This window comes from Balaenoptera borealis, assembly GCF_965194805.1.
Source record: "Balaenoptera borealis genome assembly, chromosome: X".
Classification (NCBI taxonomy): domain Eukaryota; kingdom Metazoa; phylum Chordata; class Mammalia; order Artiodactyla; family Balaenopteridae; genus Balaenoptera; species Balaenoptera borealis.
The window spans coordinates 56,345,988-56,372,150 of NC_138881.1; the positions used below are offsets into that span (position 1 = coordinate 56,345,988).

Genomic DNA, 26,163 nt, shown 5'->3' on the forward strand with positions numbered 1-26,163 from the left:
TAAGGATCCCAGCCTTTGTTGAAGGGCTCTGTGTGTGTGTTGCTGTACACCTTCAATAGTTACCCAGTTGGTTTATAACTCTGCATTAGTTTTAACTTCCAGCTTGTACAGAGCTTCAAGGCCAGCCAGAGGTCAAAGATTAGAGCCTTCTCAAGTCTCTTTGGACATGAGCAAAGCCCTACACGTGTGCATGACTTTCTATATTTCCAGAAATATGTTGCAACTTTCCAAGCTCTCTATGGACATCTCATTCTCCAGTTTTTCCTGACAGGTTTATTTTTCAGCTTCATGTTTGCTACTGTTCTTTTTGCTGCCTGAGGCAGCTGTGGTGCTAAACAATTATCACTAATTGTTTTTGAAAATGCCCTGAAAAAAATCTATTTGCAGTTAGTCATCTCTGAGTTATTTCAAATAACACAAGACCTACAATCATACTTTTCAGCTTTAGAGGAACTTCAAACCCATTCTGCGCTCTCCAATGGCTGCTAGAGTGATGGGTTTTACAGCTTCCATGACTATGCAGCTGTTACTTTCAAGGGTGCTGTGGAGTTGGAGAGAGGGGGTGGGAATAAAGGAAATTAAAACATCACAGAGTTCACTGTTCTTTCAATTATCTAGCATTTTTCCTGAATAAACACACCTTATATTGTTGCAAATTTCTGTTAATTTCTAGAGGTCTTAAAAAGTTATTTGGGGCAATTTTTGCCAGTGTTTTGAGTGCTTAAAAATGTAGGAGCAGCTTTTCAGAGGTCATGTCTTAACCAATTCCACTGAAGTCAGAGCTTTTTGATCCTTACTTTCAATTAACAAGAACTTCAATAATTGTTAAATCAATTAAGTTACTGAGTCAAGGAAAATATCATTGTTCAATATCTGGTTTCTAAAAGGCCTTAATATAAGGCCAAATATTGATGATCAGAAGACTTTAAAAGCTCATTGAGGTATATGACAACAGGCAAGAAGGATTTGCAAAGTCAAGGTAGTTTCTGCCTTCTGGTCCCCTACCATCTAAAAGGCTCAGATTTTTACAGATCCTCTACCTTTTTCTACCTACTTCATTTTATTTGTAAGGAGACTGGGGTCCAGAGATGGGAACTGACTTGCCCGAGGTCACACAACTAGCTGTACAGTCATAAAGGAACCTTAAATCAATGCTTGCTCTAACTGCCTTAAGATAACAATGTGTCTCCAGTCACAACCAAAGTACCTCTGTGATATACTTTTCCTTATCTAATTGCACCACAAATAGTGTTTTCCTTACCCGAAAGGTCTCATATTCATTCTTCTTTGCTCATGTATATAGTGAGTTGAGAAATGCTTCAAGGGCTAAATCAAGAAGTTTGGACCATAGTTACTTATACCTTAGAGTCGTGGAGTCCTGTAAGACCTCTTACTGGTATATTTTTAACCAAACTCATGGATTATTACATCCCCTTCTGAGAGACAGCCCTGCAAATGGCTCTCTAGAGTCAATGGAATAAAAACAAAAGCTTTAGTAAGATCAAACTATCCATTAGAGTGCTGTGGGAGAGAATAAAGAGCAGGGAGAGGGAGTTGAACGCTTGCCCTCTCTTCAGATGAGAGGAAGGGTAACTAAGAAACCTGGCTAGAGAAGGAAGAAAACAGGCCTGCAAAACCACCACTGTCATCACCACGACCATCAACAAGAACACTGCCTGCACTACCAGCAATAAAAAGCATGGCTTAGAAAACTGAATGCGATGCTCTTCAATAATGTCTAGCAGTCCTATAGCATTAAAAAGATAGCCCAGCAAGAATTAACTATCTTCAGAAAATTTCAAGGGAGAAAAGAGCAAAAACTTAAGAAAGGGGAGAGGAAGGGAAAGGCACTACAGTAGATGCTTCTCAAGTCTTTTATTATTTATCACTATCATTTTATTAAAGAGAAAACTGAGGTTCAGCAAGGTCAAATAATACAGTGTCTTTGAAAGGAGCTGTAAATTTCCAATGAAGGCTAACAATACTGACCAAAACAGTTACTATTGTTTATCTCCTTTTAGCCAGTAAACTCACTTCTGGGAATCCATGTCTGAAAAATAATCCTGGATACAGGGGAAAAACTTTATGCACGAAGATAAGCATTCAACAGTATTAATGATAGTGAATAATTGAAAACAAATAAAATGTCCAATGACTGGGGAAAGCTTAAGTACACCAATTTAATGGATTTTATTACAGCCATCAAAAAGGAGCAGTACACAAACTTTTATGAACAAAGTAGAATGCCTCTGGTGAAAAATTATATGAAAAAGTAGAATAAAAAAATGTACACAAAAAGTATACATAACTACAAATATGTATAGAAAATTATGTTCAGGCCCCCAAAAAAGCACTGGAAGGAAATACATCAAAATAGTTCAGGTTATTTTTTCTGTGTGTGTGGTATCTCCTATTGTTTGATTTCTTTTTTTTTAATACAACTTTATTGGAGTATAATTGCTTTACAATGTTGTCATAATTTCTGCTGTACAACAAAGTGAATCAGCTATATGTATACATATATCCCCATGTCCCCTCCCCCTTGCAACTCCCTCCCACCCTCCCTATCCAACCCCTCTAGGTGGTCACGAAGCACCGAACTGATCTCCCTGTGCTATGCGGCTGCTTCCCACTAGCTATCTATTTTACATTTGGTAGTATATATTAGTCCATGCCACTCTATCACTTCGTCCCAGCTTACCCTTCCCCCTCACTGTGTCCTCAAGTCCATTCTCTACGTCTCCATCTTTATTGCTGTCCTACCCTTAGGTTCTTCAGAACCATTTTATTTTTTTAGATTATATATATATGTGTTAGCATACAGTATTTGTTTTTCTCTTTGTGAATTACTTCACTCTGTATGATAGTCTCTAGGTCCATCCACCTCACTACAAATAACTCAATTTCAATTCTTTTTATGGCTGAGTAATATTCCATTGTATATATGTGCCACATCTTCTTTACCCATTCAACAGTTGATGGACACTTAGGTTGCTTCCATGTCCTGACTATTGTAAATAGAGCTGCAATGAACATTGTGATACATGACTCTTTTTGAATTATGGTTTTTTCAGGGTATATGCCCATTAGTGGGATTGCTGAGTCATATGGTAGTTCGATTTTTAGTTTTTTGAGGAACCTCAATACTGTTCTCCAGAGTGGCTGTATCAATTTACATTCCGATCAACAGTGTAACAGGGTTCCCTATTCTCCACACCCTATCCAGCATTTATTGCTTGTAGATTTTTTGATGATGGCCATTCTGACCAGGGTGAGGTGATACCTCATTTTAGTATTGATTTGCATTTCTCTAATGATTAGTGACGTTGAGTATCCTTTCATGTGTTTGTTGGCAATCTGTATATCTTCTTTGGAGAAATGTCTATTGAGGTCTTCCACCCATTTTTGGATTGGGTTGTTTGGTTTTTTGATATTGAGGTGCATGAGCTGCTTGTAAATTTTGGATATTAATCCGTTGCCAGTTGCTTCATTTGTAAATATCTTCTCCCATTCTGAGGGTTGTCTTTTCATCTTGTTTATGGTTTCCTTTGCTGTGCAAAAACTTTTAAGTTTCATTAGGTCCCATTTGTTTATTTTTGTTTCTATTTCATTAATCTAGGAGGTGGGTGAAAAAGAATCTTGGTGTCATGGATGTCACAGCATGTTCAGCCTCTGTCTTCCTCTGAGAGTTTTATAGGATCTGGCCTTACATTTAAGCCTTTAATCCGTTTTGAGTTTATTTTTGTGTATGGTGTTAGGAAGTGTTCTAATTTCATTCTTTTCCATGTAGCTGTCCAGTTTTCCCAGCACCACTTATTAAAGAGGCCGTCTTTTCTCAACTGTATATTCTTGCCATCTTTGTCAAAGATAAGGTGACCAAATGTGCATGGGTTTATCTCTGGGCTTTCTCTCCTGTTCAATTGATCAATATTTCTTTATTTGTGCCAGTACCATACTGTCTTGTTGAGTGTAGCTTTGTAGTATAGTCTGAAGTCACCAAGCCTGACTCCTCCAGCTCCGTTTTTTTCCCTCCAGTTTGCTTTGGCTATTCGGGGTCTTTTGTGTTTCCATACAAATTGTGAAATTTTGTGTTCTAGTTCTGTGAAAAATTTCATTAGTAATTTGATGGGGATTGCATTGAATCTGTAGATTGCTTTGGGTAGTATAGACATTTTCACAATGCTGATTCTTCCAATCCAAGAACATGGTATATCTCTCCAACTGTTTGTATCGTCTTTGATTTCTTTCATCAGTGTCTTATACTTTTCTGCATACAGGTCTTTGGTCTCCTTAGGTAGGTTTATTCCTAGGTATTTTATTCTTTTTGTTGCAGTGGTAAATGGTAGTGTTTCCTTAATTTCTCTTTCAGATTTTTCATCATTAGTGTATAGGAATGAAGAGATTTCTGTGCATTAATTTTATATCCTGCTACTCTACCAAATTCATTGATTAGCTCTAATAGTTTTCTGATGGCATCTTTAGGATTTTCTATGTATAGTATCATGTCATCCACAAACAGTGACAGTTTTACTTCCTCTTTGCTAATTTGGATTCCTTTTATTTCTTTTTGTTCTCTGATTGCTGTGGGTAAAAGTTCCAAAACAATGTTGAATAATATTGGTGAGTGTGGGCACCCACTGTTGTTCCTGATCTTAGAGGAAATGGTTTTAGTTTTTCACCATTGAGCATGATGTTAGCTGTGGGTTTGTCATATATGGCCTTTATTATGTTGAGTTAAGTTCCCTCTATACCTACTTTCTGGAGGGTTTTTATCACAAATCGGTGTTGAATTATGTCAAAAGCTTTTTCTGCATCTATTGAGATTATCATAGGGTTTTTATCCTTCAGTTTCTTAATATGGTGTATCACATTGATTGCTTTGTGTATATTGAAGAATGCTTGCATTCTTTGGGATAATCCCACTGGTTCATGGTGTAAGATCCTTTTAATGTGCTGTTGGATTCTGTTTGCTAGTATTTTGTTGAGGATTTTTGCATCTGTATTCATCAGTGATATTGGCCTCTAATCTTCTTTTTTTGTGACATCTTTGTCTAGTTTTGATATCAGGCTGATGGTGGCCTCGTTGAATGAGTTTGGAAGTGTTCCTTCCTCAGCTACATTTTGGAAGAGTTTGAGAAGGACAGGTGTTAACTCTTCTCTAAATGCTTGATAGAATTCGCCTATGAAGTCATCTGGCCCTGGGCTTTTGTTTCCTGGAAGATTTTTAATCACAGTTTCAATTTTTCTGCTTGTGATTGGTCTGTTCATATTTTCTATTTCTTCCTGGTTCAGTACAGGAAAGTTGTACTTTTCTAAGAATTTTTCCATTTCTTCCATGTTGTCCATTTTATTGGCACATAGTTGCTTGTAGTAGTCTCTCATGATTCTTTGTATTTCTGAGGCATCAGTTGTTACTTCTCCTTGTTCATTTCTAATTCTGTTGAATTGAGCATTCTCCCTTTTTTCCTGATGAGTCTGGCTAATGGTTTACCAATTTTGTTTATCTTCTCAAAGAACCAGCTTTTAGTTTTATTGATCTTTGCTCTTGTTTCCTTCATTGCTTTTTCATTTATTTCTTATCCAATCTTTATGATTACTTTCCTTCTGCTAGCATTTTGGGGGCGTTTTTTGTGCTTCTTTCTCTAATTGCTTTAGGTGTAAGTTTAGGTTGTTTATTTGAGATTTTTCTTGTTTCTTGAGGTATAAACTTCTCTCTGAGAACAGCTTTTGCTGCATCCCAGCGGTTTTGGATCATCGTGTTTTCATTGTCTTTTGTTTCTAGGCATTTTTTTGATTTCCTCTCTGATTTCTTCAGTGATCTCTTGGTTATTTAGTAGCATTTTGTTTAGCCTCCATGGGTTTGTATTTTTTACAGTTTTTTTTTCCTGTAATTGATATCTAGTCTCATAGCATTGTGGTCGGAAAAGGTGCTTGATGTGATTTCAATTTTCTTAAATTTACTGAGGCTTGATTTGGGACCCAAGATGTGATCTATCCTGGAGAAGTTCTGTGAGCACTTGAGAAGAAAATGTATTCTGTTGTTTTTGGATGGAATGTCCTATAAATATCAATCAAGTTTATCTGGTCTAATGTGTCATTTAAAGTTTGTGTTTCTTTATTTATTTTTTGTTTGGAAGATCTGTCCATTGGTGTAAGTGGGGTGTTAAAGTCTCCTACTATTATTGTGTTACTGTCGATTTCCTCTTTTATGGCTGTTAGCATTTGCCTTATGTATTGAGGTGCTCCTGTGTTGCTTCCATAAATATTTACAACTGTTATATCTTCTTGGATTGATCCCTTGAGCATTATGTAGTGTCCTTCCTTGTCTCTTGTAATAGTCTTTATTTTAAAGTCTATTTTGTCTGATATGAGTATTGCTACTCCAGCTTTCTTTTGATTTCTATTTGCATGGAATATCTTTTTCCATCCTCTCACCTTCAGTGTGTATGTGTACCTAGGCCTGAAGTGGGTCTCTTGTAGACAGCATAAATACAGGTCCTGTTTTTATATGTATTCAGCCAGTCTGTGCCTTTTGGTTGGAGCATTTAATCCATTCACATTTAAGGTAATTATCAATACGTATGTTCCTATTGCCATTTTCTTAATTGTTGTGGGTTTGTTTCTATGGCTCTTTTTCTTCTCTTGTGTTTCCCACTTAGAGAAGTTCCTTTAGCATTTCTTGTAAAGCTGTTTTGGTGGTGCTGAATTCTCTTAGCTTTCGCTTGTCTGTAAAGCGTTTGATTTCTCTGTCTAATCTGAATGAGATCCTTGCTGGGTAGAGTAATCTTGATTGTACGTTTTTCCCTTTCATCACATTAAATATGTCCTACCACTCCCTTCTGGCCTGCAGAGTTTCTGCTGAAAAATCAGCTGATAACCTTATGGGGATTCTCTTGTATGTTATTTCTTGCTTTTCCCTTGTTGCTCTTAATATTTTTTCTTTGTATTTTATTTTTGATAGTTTGATTAATATGTGTCTCGGTGTATTTCTCCTTGGGTTTGTCCTGTATTGGACTCTCTGCACTTCCTGGACTTGATTTGACTATTTCCTTTCCTATGTTAGGGAAGTTTTCTACTATAATCTCTTCAAATATTTTCTCAGATCCTTTCTTTTTCTTTTCTTCTTCTGAGACCCCTATAATTCGATTGTTTTTGCATTTAATGTTGTCCTCAATTGAGACTGTCCTCAATTCTTTCCATTCTTTTTTCTTTATTCTGCTCCGTGGCAGTTATTTCCACCATTGTATCTTCCAGCTCACTTGTCCATTCTTCTGCCTCCATTATTCTGCTATTGATTCCTTCTAGAGAATTTTTAATTTCATTTCTTGTGTTGTTCATCATTGTTTGTTTGCTCTTTAGTTCTTCTAGGAACTTGTTAAACATTTCTTGCATTTTCTCCATTCTATTTCCACGATTTTGGATCATCTTTACTATCATGATCCTGAATTCTTTTTCAGGTAGACTGCCTATTTCCTCTTCATTTGTTTGGTCTTGTGGGTTTTTACCTTGCTCCTTCATCTGCTGCATATTTCTCTGTCTTCTCATCTTGTTTAGCTTACTGTGTTTGGTGTCTCCTTTCCACAGGCTGCAGGGTCATAGTTCCTCTTACTTCTGTTGACTGTCCCCAGTGGGTGAAGTTGGTCCAGAAGCTTGTGTAGGCTTCCTGGTGGGAGGGACTGGTGCCTTTGTTTTGGTGGGTGGGGCTGGATCTTTTCCCTCTGATGGGTAGGGCTACGTCCGTTGGTGTATTTTGGGGTGTCTGTGAGCTTAGTATGACTTTAGGTAGCCTGTGTGCTAATGGTGGCGTTGTGTTCCTGTCTTGCTAGTTGTTTCGCATGAGGCGTCCAGCACTGGAGCTTGCCAGCCCTTGGGTGGAGCTGGGTCTTAGTGTTGAGACAGAGATCTCTAGGAGAGTTCTCAATGATTAATATCCATGGGGCCGGGAGTTCTCTGGTAGCCCAACATCTTGGACTCAGCTCTTCCAGCTCGGAGCCTCAAGCCTTTTCCCCAGTCGGGGCACCAAGACCCTGCAAGCTGCACGGCGTGGAATAAAAGGAAGAAGAAAAAATAAACAGAGAGACAAAACTCCAAGACAAACATACACACACTCACAGAGAGAAAAGAAAAAGAGAAAACAAAGAAGAGAGCAACCAAACCAATAAAGAAACCCAAAAACAAAAACAAACACTAAAAACTAAACTAACAAATACATAAAACCAGAAACAAATCAAATGCAGAAAGCAAAATTGAACTGAAGGATTTGCTTGGCCCAGTCAGCTGACTTGTTATACTCAGATGGACCTTGGCCAACTTGATCTGGCTGCTCTTCAGGTGAAACATCCAGATGGTCCAAATAACCAGCTTCTCCTGCAGTTGTTCACTTGTTCTGCATGGAGAGGCTTAGTTGGCCAGAGGGCTGGTTAAATCCTGGGATTCTCCACAGGAAACAGGAGTGAGGACAGTCACTTCCAAGGCCTCTCTTCTTTGTGTTTCGTCTAGTTTCACTTGCCTATAGAGTGATGTGTGCAGAAGCCTTGCACCTGGAACTTTAGACCATAGTTCCTAGCACGGTGAAATGGCTGTGCTGACACCTCAGCTCTGTGGGCAGACGTGTGGAGAAGTGCTGCACCCAGCCTCTCTCAGGCATAAGCAAGGCAAGGGAGCTCCTGGGCAAGGGGTCCCACCAGGTCACATAGACTCCTGGACTCTCTGATGTCCTTTTATTCCTTTGCTCTTAGTCTAGTTTCACTTGCTCATAGGGAGCCATGTGAAGAGGCCTCGCAGCTGTTCCTTCAGACCACAACTGTGGTTCTTTGAGTGGAAAACACAAGTTTATATATATATATAAACTTTAGATGCAAGAAGAACTGATTTAAAATCCCACTTAAGCTAATTACTAGTTATTATTATCCTGTGCAAGTTTCTTTTTCTTTTTTTTAAATTAAAGTATAGTTGATGTACAATACATAAGTTACAGGTGTAGGATACAGTGATTCACAATTTTTAATGGTTATACGCCATTTATAGTTATTATAAAATATTGGCTATATTCCCTGTGTTGTACAATATAACTTTGTAGCTTATTTTATACCTAATAATGTGTACCTCTTAATCTCTTACACTTATATTGCCCCCCCCCTTCCATTTCCCCACTGGTAACCACTAATTTGTTCTCAATATCTGTGTCTGCTTCTTTTTTGTTATATTCACTAATTTGTTGTATTTTTTAGATTCCACATATAAGTAATATCACATAGTGTTTGTTTTTCTCTCTCTGACTCATTTCACTTAGCGTAATATCCTCCAGGTCCATCCATGTTGCTGCATATGGCAAAATTTCATTCTTTTTATGTCTGAGTAGTATTCCATTTTTTGTGTGTGTGTGTTTCTGTGTGTGTACACACACACACCACATCTTCTTTACCCATTTATCTGTTGATGGACACTTAGGTTGCTTCGACAACTTGGCAATTGTAAATTATGCTGCTATGAACTCTGCAGTGCATGTATTTTTTCAAATTAGTGTTTTCTTTTTATTCAGATATATACCCATGAATCGAATTGTTGAGTCACATGGTAGTTCTACTTTTCATTTTTTAAAGAAACCTCCATAATGTTTTCCAAAGTGGTGCATCAATTTACATTCCCACCTACAGTGTACAAAGGGTTCTCTTTTCTCCATATCCTTGCCAACGTTTGTTATGTGTGTTCTTTTGGATGATAGTCATTCTGAGAGGTGTGAGGTGATATCTCATTGTGGTTTTGATTTCCATTACCCTGATGGTAAGTGATGCTGAGATTGTTTCATGTGCCTCTTGGCCATCTGCATTTCCTCTTCGGAAAAATGTCTATTCAGTTCTTCCACCCATTTTTTAATTTTTTTTTATGTTGGGTTGTATGAACTGTTTATATATGTTAGATATTAATCCCTAATCAGGCATATCATTTGTAAATACATTATCCCATTCAGTAGGTTGACTTTCCATGTTGTCAATGGTTTCCTTTGCTATGCAAAAGCTTTTAAGTTTAATTAAGGACCATTTGTTTTTCTTGCTTTTATTTCCTTTGCTGGAGTTGATAGATCCAAAAAATATTGCTATGATTTATGTCAAAGAGTGGTCTGCCTATGTTTTCCTCTAGGAGTTTTATGGTTTCGGTCTTACATTTAGGTCTTTAACCCATTTTCAGCTTATTTTTGTATATGGTGTTATGAGAATGTTCTAATTTCATTCTTTTACATGTAGCTGTCCAGTTTTCCCAGCACAACTTATTAAAGAGATTGTCTTTTCTCCATTGTATATTCTTGTCTCCTTTGTCATATATTCATTGACCATAAGTACGTGGTTTTATTTCAGGGCTTTCTATACTGTTCCATTGATCTATTTGTCTGTTTTTGTGCCAGTACCATACTGTGCCAATGACTGCAGTTTTGTAGTATAGTCTTAAGTCAGGAGGCATGATTCCTCCAGATCTGTCCTTCTTTCTCAAGATTGCTTTGGCTATTTGTGTTTCCATACAAATTTTAAAATTATTTGTTCTAGTTCTGTGAAAAATGTCCCTGGTATTTTGATAGCAATGGCATTGAATCTGTATATTGTCTCAGGTAGTATAGGCATTTTGACAGTATTAATTCTTCCAATCCATATACTTCCAACTGTTTGTGCCATCTTCAATTTCTTTCATCAGTATGTTATAGTCTTCCAAGTACAGGTGTTTTACCTCCTTAGACAGGTTTATTCCTAGGTATTTTATTCTTTCTGATGCAATGGTAAATGGGATTGTTTCCTTCATTTCTCTTTCTGATAATTTATTGTTAGTGTATTGAAATGTAACAGATTTCTGTATATTAATTTTGTATCCTGCAACTTTGCTGAATTCATTGGTGAGCTCTACTAGTTTTCTGGTGGCATCTTTAGGACTTTCTATGTCATCTGCAAACAGTTCCTTAACCTTTCCTAGCCTCAGTCAACCTCTTAAGAATTGCTCTGAATATTAGATAATGCATGCAAACCATTTTGCACATAGTAGGTACTCAGCAAATGAAACTTTTAATATTATGTTTTCTCTTTTTCCATATTTTTATTATAATGCAGAAATTCCAATAAACTCAATATTTATTTTTTTAAATGAAAACTAAGATCACATAGCTAACAAATGGATAGGTCAAAATCTGTACCCAGATCCCGCCACCTAAAAGACCATGTGCCTAACTCCTATCAACTCTCCATAGAGAACCAGTGAGCCAAGGTGTTAGAAGGGTCATTACCAGGGATATAAGATAGTGGCAAAGACAAGATAGAGAGGAAAGCTCAGAGTGTGCAATTACAAGAGTCTATGTGACCTTTATGATGGGGCAGGAGTGAATGGCAGGCAGGCCTGAAGCCTGAGCCTCTTGAAGGACGTTCCTGGGAAACTGACATTCACTTCACCTAATCTCCCAGTCCACAATCAGGAATGTGTTGGGATTGTTTTAGACCACTTACTCAATGCTAGCTGGCACCTAAGCAGCAGTCTACAGATAAGTTAGATGGGAAGCATGGCAGGAGGGTATGAAAAGTCCATGAGAATTGGAGATGGTGACACTCATGCCTTGCAGTCTCCTCATTCTGCATGGGTGTCATCTTTTCAATCAACACCTCCATGGGAAGAACTCAGAGGGCCCTGGGAGCTGGCACTTCCCTTTGAAAGCACTCTGGGTTATGCCCTGCTTTGTGAATCCTAGATCACTGACAATGTTGAACTTACTTTGAACCCTGGGCTCCAGGACAGCAGAGACTATTAAGAAACACCCTTTCATGTTCTGAAAAACAACTAAACCACAAAGGACCATCTCCATCCTCCCTCATGACTCCCGTAAGACTCACAGATGACTTCCTTGTTTACCTGCCTCTATAATAGCCCCAAGTTTCCTTCCTTTTCTTTAAAATGTTCCTCATTAATGAAGGTTTTCCCTATGGTAACAGTCTGAATACAATGACCTCCTTAAACTAGCTAATGCACAGTTTTGGTACTTTGGATTTTATCATTTGAGTTGCACAGGAAGCATTGTCAAATCAAAAGAAATTCTTAGTCTTCCCTGGGTTAAATCTGTATAGGTAAAATGTTTTAATACACATATTTCAGATACTATGTGCTGTACAGGAAGCTCCTAGAAAATTGTCAATGCCCTCACTATCCATGATATGTTTCTATTTATCAGAGTCCTGGTGCTACCTTGCCTGATATTACAAAACAGTATAGTGTCATCAGTTGCAATTTATTTTTTAAATGGTAACTTAATGTAACATTAATTCTTTAACTTGAAATCAGCATCTTCAAATCAGTGGTTTTAATTGGGCACTCATTTCTCTTACCTTTGGAATCTTATTAATATAGAGATATTTAGGACTACTCCAGATTATTGTTTCTCATTACATAATATTCTTAATGTATTCTTGGTATATTCTAACTATATGGTTGGCATATTATGCCAGTATAATTACCGTATATCTGAAGATTTTTTGTAAAGATTGTATTCATCCATTTTTATAAATTAGATGTAATATCCACTCTTCTTTGGACATAGACATCATTATGTTTACAAATATTTTGTCCCAAACCTTTTTTGGATTAATTTTTATCTTGTTCTGCATACCACAGAAACAGCCACATGTCCTTGTCAGTTGCATTATTATTCTTATAATGAACTCTCATCATATCTTTCACTTTTGAAAATTACCAGTAGTAAGTTAGTCACAGCTATGTAAATCTCTTCCTCATCTATAGATACTTTATGTTTTATTCTAATGCATCCCTGAAAGCACTTGCAATTGTCTACAGGCCAGAGTACTTCATTGTTAACAAAGAAGGACTTTCTCAGAACCCCAGAGAATAGGACTGTACCAATCCTTTTGTGTACTGATTTCTGATGGCACCCTTTAAAGACCTTAGAGATCATACCAGTGAATTGAGTCAGGATTCTGAGAACTCTGAGAATCAGATGAATTCATGAGTTTGCTAATGCAAGGTCTAGTAAAACAAGAACTACTTAGGACTGAATGAACTAATGAAGGATGATTGAGGGTTTTGTTTGGAATATTATTGATGTTATAATGTTCTATGTTTTGAATATATAAGGAACCCATTTCTCTTATTTTGTAAGTTATCTATAACTCATAACAATTTACAAGATTATGCTTTTGTAACTTGAAATGAAATGACATTCATTTGTAAATGACATTTGTAAGTGACATTATCTCTGCCTAATCCCATCTAGGATTCAGAAACTCATATTATTCTTATTTCCATAACAATATAATTATTTACATAGGTTTAATTAGAGTCTGTCCTCTTTATTATCAGGAAAGTGTTGGAACATTGGTTTTTGCACCAAGGCCTTACCTGGAATGACATATATGAAAATGATGCTCATTGAATCAGATATGACCAGATACTTTTAAGGAGCAAGGTTGACTTTATGGAGCCAACAATGCTTACAAAGCCCTCATGGAAAAACCAGGCTGACACCTGGCTTACAGAGTTCTTGGCCTTATAGGTGAATAAGGAAAGTCTCTTCCTGGCAGACCCGAAAACTTTAGGATATGCTGGGCATCTAGAGAAGAATTCACCCAAATTTTTAGGTACTGCAGGTGAAATCTGGTGGATAATTCTTGGTTTGGCTTCTTAGCCTCAAAGGGCTTTTAAAAGTCCAATCTCAGAATCTTTTTGAAAACTTCCAGCAAAGCAAACTTAAATAGACCCATATGGCAAATAATTATCCTTGTTGTGAGTACAAATAATTAGGCCAAATCTCATGAGACCAGCCTTATGTTTTTAATCAAGAATATCTTTTCTTTGAGATTAACTTTCATCAAAAGGGAGAATTTTTGTGTTTCAATGGAAAATGATGCATTGTCTATAGCACAGCCTTTTGGATTATCAGAGTTTTGCCCTGTTCTTTGTCTTTGAGCTAGTTGAAATTTTGCATCTCTTGTTAATTGAGGGTAACTTATAAACATGCACACCCTGTCTTGTCTGGTTGAGATTTAAATGACTTCCTCCCCTTCTGTCAAAAAAACAGTTTTGGTATCTATCTGTACATTGAACTGGATCCAGCCACCTTTCCCAATTTGTAAATATTTAGCAAATTTTCAATCCCTTCTATTTTTTTCCAATATCTAGTTATAATCCTCCAAACTAGCAATTCCAATTTTCCCCTTCCCATATGATCTGGAGTCATGGAGAACTAAGACCTGATGATCCAGATCCCTATAAGGATTCCAGGTCACCTTGTAACTGACTCTTTCCCCATGATATGAAGAAGACCTGTGAACTGAAACCTTATGACTTGATATAAACCTCTAAGTGCTCACCACCACAGCAGACCATGCATTGGGCTAGAATTTTCCCTGGACACACTGTCTGGACTAAGGAAGTCGGGCGAAATGCTCAATTCATATATGCCCTTATATGAAAGATTGCCAGGACTGTGGACAATGTCACAAAGAGGACTGACATCCCACCTTGAGGGCTTCAAGAAACTCCAATGAGTGGCACTACATAATCAAAAAAATTTCCACCACTGACCTCTTAGAAATCACTGGATCCTCAGGGTTCAACTCCTGGCTCTTTTCTTTAATACAAACTTTTGTGTTAAACAACAAGGTCCTACTCTATAGCACAGGGAATCATATTCAATTTCTTGTAATAAACCATAATGGAAAAGAATATGAAAAAGAATATATATATATATATATATATATATATATATATATATGTATGTGTGTGTGTGTGTGTATATATATATAAAACTGAATCACTTTGCTGTACACCAGAAACTAACACAACATTGTAAATCAACTATACTTCAATAAAAAATAAATAAAATTTTTAAAAATTTTTTAACTTTTACATTAATATTTTTCTTTTTCATTTAGGGTATACCTCTTCTTTTAGGATGTCTGATTTTCAGGACCCTAAAACAACTGACCTTTGCAACATCAAAAGGTGGTCAGAAAAACACCAACAAAAGGCCTCAGGCGACTATTTCTTAAGCCCTGCTGCATCCCAATCAGGTTTATGATTGCCTGTGAGCTATCAGCAATGAATAATATTCATGTTAAATACAAGTGTGGGGGCTGGGGGGAATAGATAATGAAGAACTTTACCTGAGTCCTCTGCTCCTATAAAGCAGTAATGGGTGGCTGATGGAACTTTCTACCTGGAAGTTTGACCTTAAATCAATCTGCTTGGTCCACAAAGGAGTTTCTTCAAATATGTTATGATGACTAGACTAGAAATTTGATTTGCAGTCTGAGATCTAAAAACACAGCATTTTCTTTCTCCAGGCATAAACAAACAAACTGATTCATTTCACCTAACACGGGTCCTGAGACTCTGGATCAACAAGCTCTCCAGGTAATTCTGATACAAAGCTATATTAGGAATAACTGAACTAGATCCCTGTAAACACCGACATCTCATTTTACATTTTCTTCTTGTAGTTAACTCGGGAAATATAGTTTCAAACTAACATCTTTCTCCAAAAATTAGGTTCTACCACCTTCCTAGTAGGATCACCAGGCACTGAGACAAATGATTTATATACACCCTCTGATACATGTATTTATCTGATTTATTCCTCACAATTCTGGGAAGTAGGTTATACTGCCTACTTTACAAATGAGGAAAACAGAGACCCAACAAGCTCAAGTAATTTTGCCAAGATCTCATAGCCAATAAATAAAACTCAAATCTGAAGGAGATACAACACTACCTAAACACTTGAATTTCCTTTTCTTACTGGGCCATAGAGGTAGAGAAAAGGCCAGGCAATGCCAATTGAAAGCATAGATATCGTACTCTAAAGCAGTGACAAATGTCATGGTCAGGGCAGTGAGATACTTCCTCCCACTTGTCTCTGTTGTACACAGACTGTGAGGTCCAAGAGCTGACCATCAAGGGAAGGAATTCTTCAGAGAAGCTTCAGGTTTTCCCTTACATCCTCTAGGAATCACTACCATCTCTGTTACACAACTGGAATCTACAATGGGGTTAATGCTACTGATTACCTCTTGCAGCAACCATGAAAAATCTATTATGGGGAGAACTGCAAGGCCCTCTTCACATGTAATGTGAAATCTAAAAGCTCAGCCCAAAATTCCATCCTAACTGTACCTTTACCACTTTTTCCAGTGAAACAGAAGGGCCAGTAGTGCTGGCAATTGGAGGGCATGGCACACTCTGTTCTTTCCACTTCCAAAGCAACTGTTCTTTCCCAACAATAGCCTCCCAGTAGGATCTCGAAGATTGCTTCTCAGAGCCTCTAAGGAGCTTCAGCCTCAGCCAGTGGAGCATCGGTTGTTCGCCTCACTAACACCACACGTCCCAGCTTTCAAAATGACAAAATCAACAAAGCCAATGACTATGACAGGCCATTGAAATTCTCAAAATCTCTTTTCAGTCCCCATCAATAAAGGTCAGTTCATGAGTCAGCATCACTAAGAGCAATGGTCAGATGATAACTAGGAGTTTCCGGAATTGGCAGGCAAATGACAACTGAGTCAAAGGGTTACTGTAAAGCATACATTAAGAAGCAAATGTGTCACAGCCAGCAGACATCCACAAGAACCTGGCAGCACCAGGGTGTCATTTTTATTTTTGTTTATAAGCCATTATGCTCAAACTCACACACTCTTTTATGCTGCTGGTACTAGTTGACAATTATGGTGGGTTTCAGAGGGGTGAGAGAGTTGAAACACAAAGTTCAACATAAAAGAAGATATGGGACACATCTCAGATCTGTTGGTTGGCTTTAGGGAAAATGGGCATCTGTTCAAAGTCTGACTTTTTTTAGTAGAAAAAAGACATATTTACGAAATTCCACATACCATGCATCTGCAATCTTCAAGGTTACCAATTGATAGGCAAGTAGTAGTTATTTTTAAGAAAGAAATGTATTTAGTTTGGGATGCTGTAACAAAATACCATAGATTGCGGGGTGTATAAACAATAGAAATTTCTCACAGTTCTGGAGGCTGGAAGTCCAATGTCAGAGTGCCAGCATGGTTGGGTTCTGGAGCGTGCCCTCTTCCAGCTTATAGACTGCTGATTTCTTGCTGTATCCTAACATGATGGAAAGAGGGCTAGAGAGCTCTCTGGGGTCCCTTTCACGAGGGCACTAAAACCATTCATGAGGGTTCCACTCTCATGATCTAATCGCTTCCCAAAGGCTCCACCTCCTGGTACCATCACTTTGGAGACAGGCTTTTAACATGAATTTGGGGGAGAGACAAACATTCAGTCTGTTGCAGTCCATCCCCTGCTCCATAAAATTCATGTCCTTCTCACATGTAAAATATATTAATTCCATTCCAACAGCCCTACAAGTCTTAACTCATTCCAGTATCAACTCTTAGGTCTAAAGTCCAAAATTTCATCTAACTATCTAAATCAAATATGGGTGAGACTCAAGGTACAAATTATACTGAGGCAAAATTCCTCTCTAGCTGTGAACCTGTGAAAACAAACAACTTATGTGCTTCCAAAATACAATGATGGGACATGCATAAGATAGACATTCCCACTCCAAAAAGAAAGAAGGAAGGAGTGATAGGTCCCAAGCAAGCCCAAAATCTAGCAAGGCAAGTTCCATATGATCTTAAGTCTTGAGAATAATGCTCTTTGGCTTGATGCTCTGCTTTCTAGACCCACTGGGGCAGCAGTCTAGCCTTCTGGACCCACTGGAGTAGCAACATCACCCCCACAGTTTGGTGGAGGGCTGCCCACACTGTGGCTCTCTGCAGTGGCCCCACACATTTTGGTTCTCTGTCTGGAGGAGGCATGGGGAGAGAGGTTTGTGTGTATCCTCAGGGTTCTGCAGAGCGGCCCCACCCCTACGCCTGGGGTGGGAGTGGCAGCCCTGATGATCTCTGAATCACCTTCAGGGTCCTTCTTCCCTTGTTTTGAAGAAAAATAGTGCAGGTTCACATTGCTCTATGGTCTGGTCCTATAGGATCTAATAAGTTTTCCTTCATTTTGTCTTGTTTTCTCTGTTTCCTTTAGTCCTAGCTGGCAGTGTTTCTGCTGGTATAATCCCATCTCTATTCCTAGCTTTTGTTGAGATGGTTGATTAAATCCATGGTTCACACCCGCATTAATCTCCTTATCAAATGGTCCGTCTACCATACCTTTAGCGTTTTCTTCCAAATACACTTTCTCATTTTTTGTAATATGGATGAATCTTTAAGTTCTGGTTCCTTTTTGCTTAAAAATTTCACCTTCTCTTCATTTCTCTCCTCTGACATTTTAGTATAAGCAGTCAGGGTAAACCAAGTCACTCCTTTAACACTTGCTTAGAAACCACGTCAGCCAAATATCCAATTTCATTGCTTGCAAGTTTCACCTTCCAAAAAACACCAGAACACAAACAATGCAGCCTAATTATTTGCCTCTCTATAACAAGGATCACCTTTCTCCATTGTCCCATAACATGTTCCTCATCTCTGTCTGAGACCTCCTCAAAATGGACTCTACCATCTATATTTCTACCAATATTCTGTCCATGATTACTTAGGTATTCTCCAAGAAGACTGAAGCTTTCTCTACCACTCTTTCTTCTTTCAGAGCTCTCGCCAGAATCACCTTTAAAATTCCACTCACAGCAATCTAGGCTTTCTCTGTCATGCACCTCAAAATTATTTCAGCCTCTGCCCATTACCCAGTTCCAAAGCCACTTCCACATTTTTAGGTATTTGTTATAGCAGCACCCCGGACTTCTCAGTACCAATTCGTGTTTAACTGAGTTCAGGACGCTATAGCAAAATACCATAGACTGTGTGGCTTATAAACAACAGAAATTAATTTTGCACAGTTCTGGAGGCTAGAAGTCTGAGATCAAGGTCAGGTTCTCCTGAGAGCTCTCTTCCAGGTTTCAGACTGCCAACTTCTCATTGTATCCTCACATGATGGAAAGAGGGTGAGAGAGCTTTCTGGAGTCTCTTTTATAAGGGTACTAATCCCATCCATGAGGGCTCCACTTTCATGACCTAATTACCTCCCAAAGGCCCCACCTCCTAATACCGTCACATTGGAGGTTAGAATTTCAACATATGAATTTGTGGAAGACACAAAAACATTCAGTCCATTGCAAGGTACAAAGTAACCAAACCTTATATTAACAATAATGATTAAATAGCTAACATTTATTTAGGCACTGTGCACACGTGGCATTGATCACCTCATCCCCATATTACAGATGAGAAATGTAACACTCAGAGAGGTGAAGTCACTTGCCAAGGTTACACAGCTAATAAGTTGCAAAGCTAGTGTTCAAACTTGGACTATCTGACTCTCACAATATTAACTTTTAAATAAGCCATGCCCTTAGACCAAGATAGATTTGCAGAAGTAGAATGAAGTGGAGTGAATAAAGAAATAATCCAAATGCAAACGTCTGCCTCACTAGTTACACTGCCACATTTATCTAAAACATTAGTCATCAACCTCATAAAAATACTCATTGCAGTATTATTTATAATCATGAAAAATCGGAAATAAGCTAAGTTTCTAACAACAGTTGAAGAGTATATAAAGCATAGTTCCTATAATAATGAAACTCAAATGCATCCATTACTCATTCATTCAACAAACATGTATTGAGCACCTACTATATGCTAGGTACTCCTCTACATGCTAGGGAAATAGTAATGAACAAAACAATGTCCTTTCCCCATCCAATGAAGCTTATGAAAATTTTTAAATGACATGAAAAAATACTTGATGAAATGTTAGGTTAAAATTAGATAAAATTATGTATTTAGTAGGAACTAAATTACACATACACAAAACAGATACATGTACAAAAGAGAGTTAAAAGACAATATGCTAATATATCCAATACATTGCTTCTGTGCTGAAATATCTTATTATTACAGGTATCTTTATACTTTTATATATTATTCATACTTACTGCAAAGAGCATTTAATATAATAATATATTTTAGTTCTTGGGCTCATAAATATAATTGCTTTGGTGACATTAATTAGATCGTTCACACTACTTCTGTGCTCTCATCTAGCAAATGCTTTACACTAACTCTTTAATGTGGTGCTCCAAGGACAATGGTGCTTCAAGGACAAAGGACAACCCTGCCTGAAAAAGTTTCAGCGTTACACCCCCTACCCGACTCTTAATCTCCCTCCCCACCATGTCACGATGGTTACAAAATTCCTGAGCCCACCTGGGCGACGCCCACCTGGGCAACTGGACCTGTCCCAAATAAGGAAAGGCACATGCCCTGCCCCACTCCCACCCTATAGAAGGAAGGTATATGTGCCTCGACCAATAAGTAAATGAAATTTTCACCTCGGACCATTCCTTTGTTTTCTGGCTATAAAAACTGATCAATAGCACATGTTCCGGCTCGACTCTCCCAGACTACTAGGAAGTCGGCCTGCCGTTCTGGCAGCGACCTTTCCCTCTAATAAATTCTACCTTCTTTACATTCTGCCTTGTGTCTGGAAATTCTTTTCCAACCCGCGTTCGGACCACGACAATTAACTCAGTGGTTACCAAACTTTTTTTTTCAATGGCCAGAGGGCAAATATTTGAGGCTTTGAAAGTCATGCAGTCTCTGCCACTACTACTCAATGCTGCCGTTGTACTACAAAATCACCCACAGACAATATTTAACTGTGTTGCAGTTAAGTCTGTGTTCCAACAAAACTTTATTTACAAAAAAATGTGGCAGAGAAGATTGGCCCAAGGGCCATAATTAACTTCATAACAAACACAAAGTTCTTACTTCCACTGTTCAATCTCCTAATTGTAACATCCGTGAGAGATAAATATTAACCACATTTTACAGAGGACAAGACTAAGGCTCAGAGAGAGGAAATATCTTGTCCAACATCATGCAGCTCACAAAGCGAGTTATTAAATCCAGCTCCCAAGAGAGATGCCAAATCTCCTGTTGCCTTAAAAGCTGTACATATATAAATGCTAATTTTAAACTTTTTCGGGGAATTTGTTCCTTAGAAGAACCTTACTCTGAATTATTTTGCGAAAAAAAACAAAACAAAATCACTCTTTATCCTTCACAAAAACATCTATTTTCGTGTGTTAGATTCTTTAAAGAAAAATTCCCCTGCAGACTGAGTCAAAGACCTCAATGGAGGTTTAAGGGATATCTTTTGATTGCTTTTGTGTGAGGAGGAAATGGGATTACGAGGGAATGTTTCTTTATGTTTCTTAAGCAGCCTCCCAGGAGCTTGGCACAACAGGGGACAACAGGGAATAAAGATGCCCAAGTTTTCTATACCCACAGACCAAGGAGGCTGCTTTTATTCAGACCTGCTATGAGGCACATGGCCATATGTAGCTGAAGACTTACCAATGTTAATCTCGTCATCAGTCAGAGTGTCTCCAATGAAATCAAACTGAAAGGACTGCAACGTTTGGGAAAATTTCTGAACAGCAGAGGAGTAATCTGTAAAGGAAGGGAAACAGGAGAAATGGTCAATACTGCTGCCTTTTGTCTGATTTCCTCATCTCTGTTAGAGCAGACAGGAGAAAAACAAAGGGAAGTGCTCCTAGCAGGTAGCAAATTGCATTACAAGACCGTTAAACCAAAGACCAGACCTTCAGTAGAAAATTTGAGCAACTAAAACCACATATTAAAGATGAAGTAGGGCAACTTAGTGAAGTCCTTCGTTTAAGTCATGGTACATGTTTTATCTTCAATCCCTGTCCTATATGACCTGTTCTACCCAAAGCCTGTAAGACCTAAAGCTACTTAGTTGTACTCCTAATAGAGTCTCCTTAAGCTTTATTGAGTGCCTATTATGGACAATGGACTAGATGCTTTCTTACCTCTACCAAACAAACATCCACAATCATTGTACAAAGAAAAAAATAGCTCCAGGTTCCAGAGCTATCTGGAAGAGCTGGAACTAGAAGTCCAGTGGTGTGTCTGCATCTCTAGGGCATTCCCCATGACAACATAGGTAACAGCTGGACATTTTACACATTAACCAGATGGCAGCCTGGGTTAAGATACTGTCTGGCAGAGGGACAAATTTAACTTGCTCACAGAGTATTCACTAAGGGACCTAAAATAAGGAGATAATTGATGAAAAATTGAGGGTGGTATGGCCAGACAGATGTTTTTATTTTTGGTCAATGATTTTGAATTTTATTACACAGAAGTTTAATGATAATATAAAATTAAATCACAATTAGTTACCCTTTTGACAAATTATCCTTATTGAAATTTTTAAAATATGACTTTCACCAGTATATCCAGCCAAACCTCCAATCTTGCTATGCCAAGAGTGGTTCTCAAGCCAGCAGTATCGTCATCACCTGGGAGCTTGATAGAAATACACATTCCCAGGTCACACCCCAGACCTACAAAATCAGAAACTGCATTTTTATATAATCCCTAGGGTATTCACATGCTCTTTAGAGTTTGAGGAGCACTGCTCTCACCAACTAAAGTAACACATTAAGACCATATTCTAGGAAACATCAAGCTTCTTGGTAATTTTTGGTCCCCTTTTCCTATTTCTTCTTTCACTCCTTAGTTTCATCATCCTCCACCTTCATATCTATCAGATATACAAGCTACTTAAAGTTTTTGCTCTCACCCTAACAGAAAGGGAGACAATGCAAACAACAGTCCTTTCAATGAAAAGTTATCATGGTTAGGCTATCATGGTTAAACACAGTAAAACATGCTTAGGCATTTGTCTGGAGCACATAAACATGCCAAGAATTTTATTACCTTCTTGCCTATGTCCCATTATCAGAAGTACTTATTTTTAGTATTTAGATCCTTGACCCTCTGAACACATCATTGGCAATAATAACAACAATAACAATAATAATAATACTTTACAGAGATTGGAGACTGCAGACCAGGTTACCATTCCTTTTCAAATTTCCACATTTTAGAATCACATTTTCCACTTCAAATCAGGCCACATAAATGTGAGAGGAGCATGCACACCCTGCCTTCCACATTTCATCAGCAAAGAGAACACAAAACTGGCTCCATATCTGGAAAACTTTTCTCTGGCCTCTTTGGCCAGCAGCAAAAAAAAAAAAAAAAAAAACAAGGCCAGAGTTTCCCATGTGCACTGTTTTACTCAGGGAAATTAAATATAATATTCATTGTACTGTCCTTTCACAAATACCAGGATTTCGTAAATTGAGCTGAGCAAGGTACAGTTATAAATCACTCCTCATTTAGAATTATATGAACATTTTAGAAACCACAAATATTATGATTTTCAACATTTATAGTATTTTGTAAGTAAAGGCATGGAGTGAGAAAGGAGTTATATTCATTCCCTTTCTCATTATTTGCACCAACACTCTTCTCCAGGTTTCTTGGACTTCAAAACACTACCTTACATCTGCACAGAGCTTGAAAATGTTTATGAAGGACTTTGCACAAACACTTTTCATTTACTCTTCCCAAGTATCTAAAGGTAGGTATTACAATCCTCACCTTATAAACAAACCCAAAAAATGAGACCATGAAGCAAATCACATGCACAAAAATACAAACACAAATTAACAGCTCTTCATGGAAAGAAGGTCTCATTTATTTGGCCTCTGCACTGAGGGAAATGCCAGGAAAGACTCATATATTTTAGATAAATGTGTTGGGCGACTTCTTGACTACAAAGAATCAACAGATAACCTAGAAATGCTTATCATGGATGGGACATTTATTTCCTTATCATCCTAAAATTCGCTGCACCACTCCAAACCATGTAAATTCATCCGTATATCCTCCCTGATACTGCCCCACCCCCGCCCACAAAGCCACTCTCTCATAATTTTTCAAGCTATCTTTGTCAGTTCTCCCTCAATCCCCTTCTTATTTATTCGTGTGTCTTCTATGATGTTTTTCCTTCATCTTTTCCTAACTCATTTTAGAATGTAGTTGGATAGTGCCTTTTAGGCAATTGAAGCTTCCGGGGAATGAGGCAGAATATAAACGGGATCGATTAGTTAACTAATTCATATTATATAGATCCCAATTTGGTTTCTATCACTATAGTTTTCTACAGAATCATACGGAATATCCTCTTTTATTTCCAACTTATTTAAGTCTGCAGGATGTCTTGGTAATTCATGAATCAGTAATTCATTCTTTTTGTTGCTAAGTAATATCCTATTGTGTAAATATACCATAATTCATTCATTCACCTATTCAGGGACTTTTCTGATGTTCCTAGCTTTTCACTATTATGAATAAAAACTGCTATAAACTCTCATGTAAAATTCTTTCTGAGACATATGTTTTCACTTCTCCCAAGGAGTGCACCCTAGGAGCTCAATGAATGCGTTTTATGGTTAGTTGGTAAATGTATATTAAACTATGTAAGAAAAGGTTAAACTGTCTTCTAAAGCCATTGTACCATTTTGTATTCTTATCAACAATGTATGAGAATTTCAGTTGATCCACATACTTTCCAGCATCTGGTTATTCACTTCTTAATTTTAATTTTAGCCATTCTAATGGGTGTGTAGTGGTATTTCACTATAGTTTTAATTTGCATTTTCCTGATGACTAATGGTGCTGAGTATCTTATCATGTACTTATTGGACATTTGTAATAACTTTTCTTATAAAGGGTCTGTTCAAATTTTTGCTTGTTCTATGGTTGAGTTGTTTATTTTCTTATTATTGAGCTATAAAATTTCTTTATATATTCTGGATACAAGTTTTTTCTCTCATATATATATATATCAAGTACTATCTAAATTAAAGCTTAACAATCTAAGGGCTGTATATTCAAGACAAAAGAGTGAATCTCTATAAAAACAGTGAATTTTGTGATATATTACGTTATCCTAATTAAATCACCTTCTCACCAGCTCTGCAATCTCTGCAATAACGCTAAAAACCAACAGCCTCACAACTACAGTATCTATGAAAACCAACAGTTTAGCAGCCACTGGAGAGGGCAGAGTGGGTTGGAGGTTCACAAGGCCCCACTCTCAGAGAATGATTACTATTTGTCCAGTCTGACAGGTACAGAAAGCTCCGTTCTTAGAGTTTGTCTTTGCTTCTCTTAACGCAAAGTTCATTCTGTGTAAAGTATGCTGCCTTTGGAGCATTTACAAAAACAATCGTCTGAAATTGTTTAAGATTGTGGTGACCTGAGGTGATGTACAAATTGGACTTATAAAGTGGCTGAACAAAACACCTGCTAAGAAAAAAAAGAATGACAAATTAGAGAATGACATACCCATAGGGGTCTTTGCAAAGCTGAACACTATTCCAAGAAATCTAGAAAGACACATACATGCAAAGAAATGTATGCACATTCTGGGTTGTGTGTTTGCCCACAGAAGACTTGAAAAGGCCTTAATCTTTCTCTTCTGCCTGAATTTGAGGCCCTGCCCAAGCAGGGAGAGAACAGTAAGGCAGCGTTGTAAATTTACTGCCCAAATGTTGAAGGCATGCCTTAAAACACACACAAAGCCTTTCAGCAAAAGCTGGGAGACTTACTGGTTAAAATTATTTAATAAAATCACTGCCCAATCATTAGCAGAACACTAAGCTAACCTATCAAAGACTTCAGTGGCTTCACACAACAAAAAGTAGACTTTAATACAGATTTAGTCCAAGAGGTCAAAAAACAAAGAACAATAACAGTCACTTATAACAAACCCTGGGAGGGAGACAGGATCTAATTTTCAGAGTTGTCACATTATATTATTTTAAATGTACCCTTTCCAACAAGAAATTATGAGACACACAGAGAATACTGCCCCATACTCAAGAAAAAAAGGGTTATCAACAGAAACCATTCAGGAGGAAGCCCAGACATTGGACTTTCAAAAAAAAAAGATTTTGAATTAGCTATTTTAAATATGTTCAAATAATTAAAGTAAACCATGACTAATAACTAAAGGAGAGAATGCGAATGATGTGTCACCAAATAAACAACAACAATAGAGGGTTGGAGATATTTTTAAAAGAAACAATTCAAAGTTCTGTAGTTAAAAAGTACAAGGAATCAATAGCAAAGACCAATAAAACTAAAAGCTGGTTCTTTGAGAAGATAAACAAAATTGATAAACCATTAGCTGCACTCATCAGGGAAAAAAGGGAGAAGACTCAAATCAACAGAATTAGAAATGAAAAAGGAGAAGTAACAACTG

The 26,163-nt window shown here is 37.6% G+C and overlaps 1 protein-coding gene across 5 annotated transcripts in view; it reads right to left on the reverse strand.

Annotated features, from left to right (window-relative positions):
- OPHN1 (oligophrenin 1) overlaps positions 1–26,163 on the reverse strand; it is a 617,232-nt gene that overhangs the window by 401,242 nt on the left and 189,827 nt on the right. For 4 of the 5 annotated variants that reach the window (XM_082376596.1, XM_082376595.1, XM_082376597.1 and 1 more), the window contains one exon: positions 21,372–21,467. In XM_082376596.1, coding sequence (XP_082232722.1) covers positions 21,372–21,467 — 96 coding nt within the window. Of the gene's footprint in view, positions 1–435; positions 8,823–21,371; positions 21,468–26,163 lie in introns of those variants that run through there. The other variant, XM_082376599.1, reaches the window with a different exon arrangement.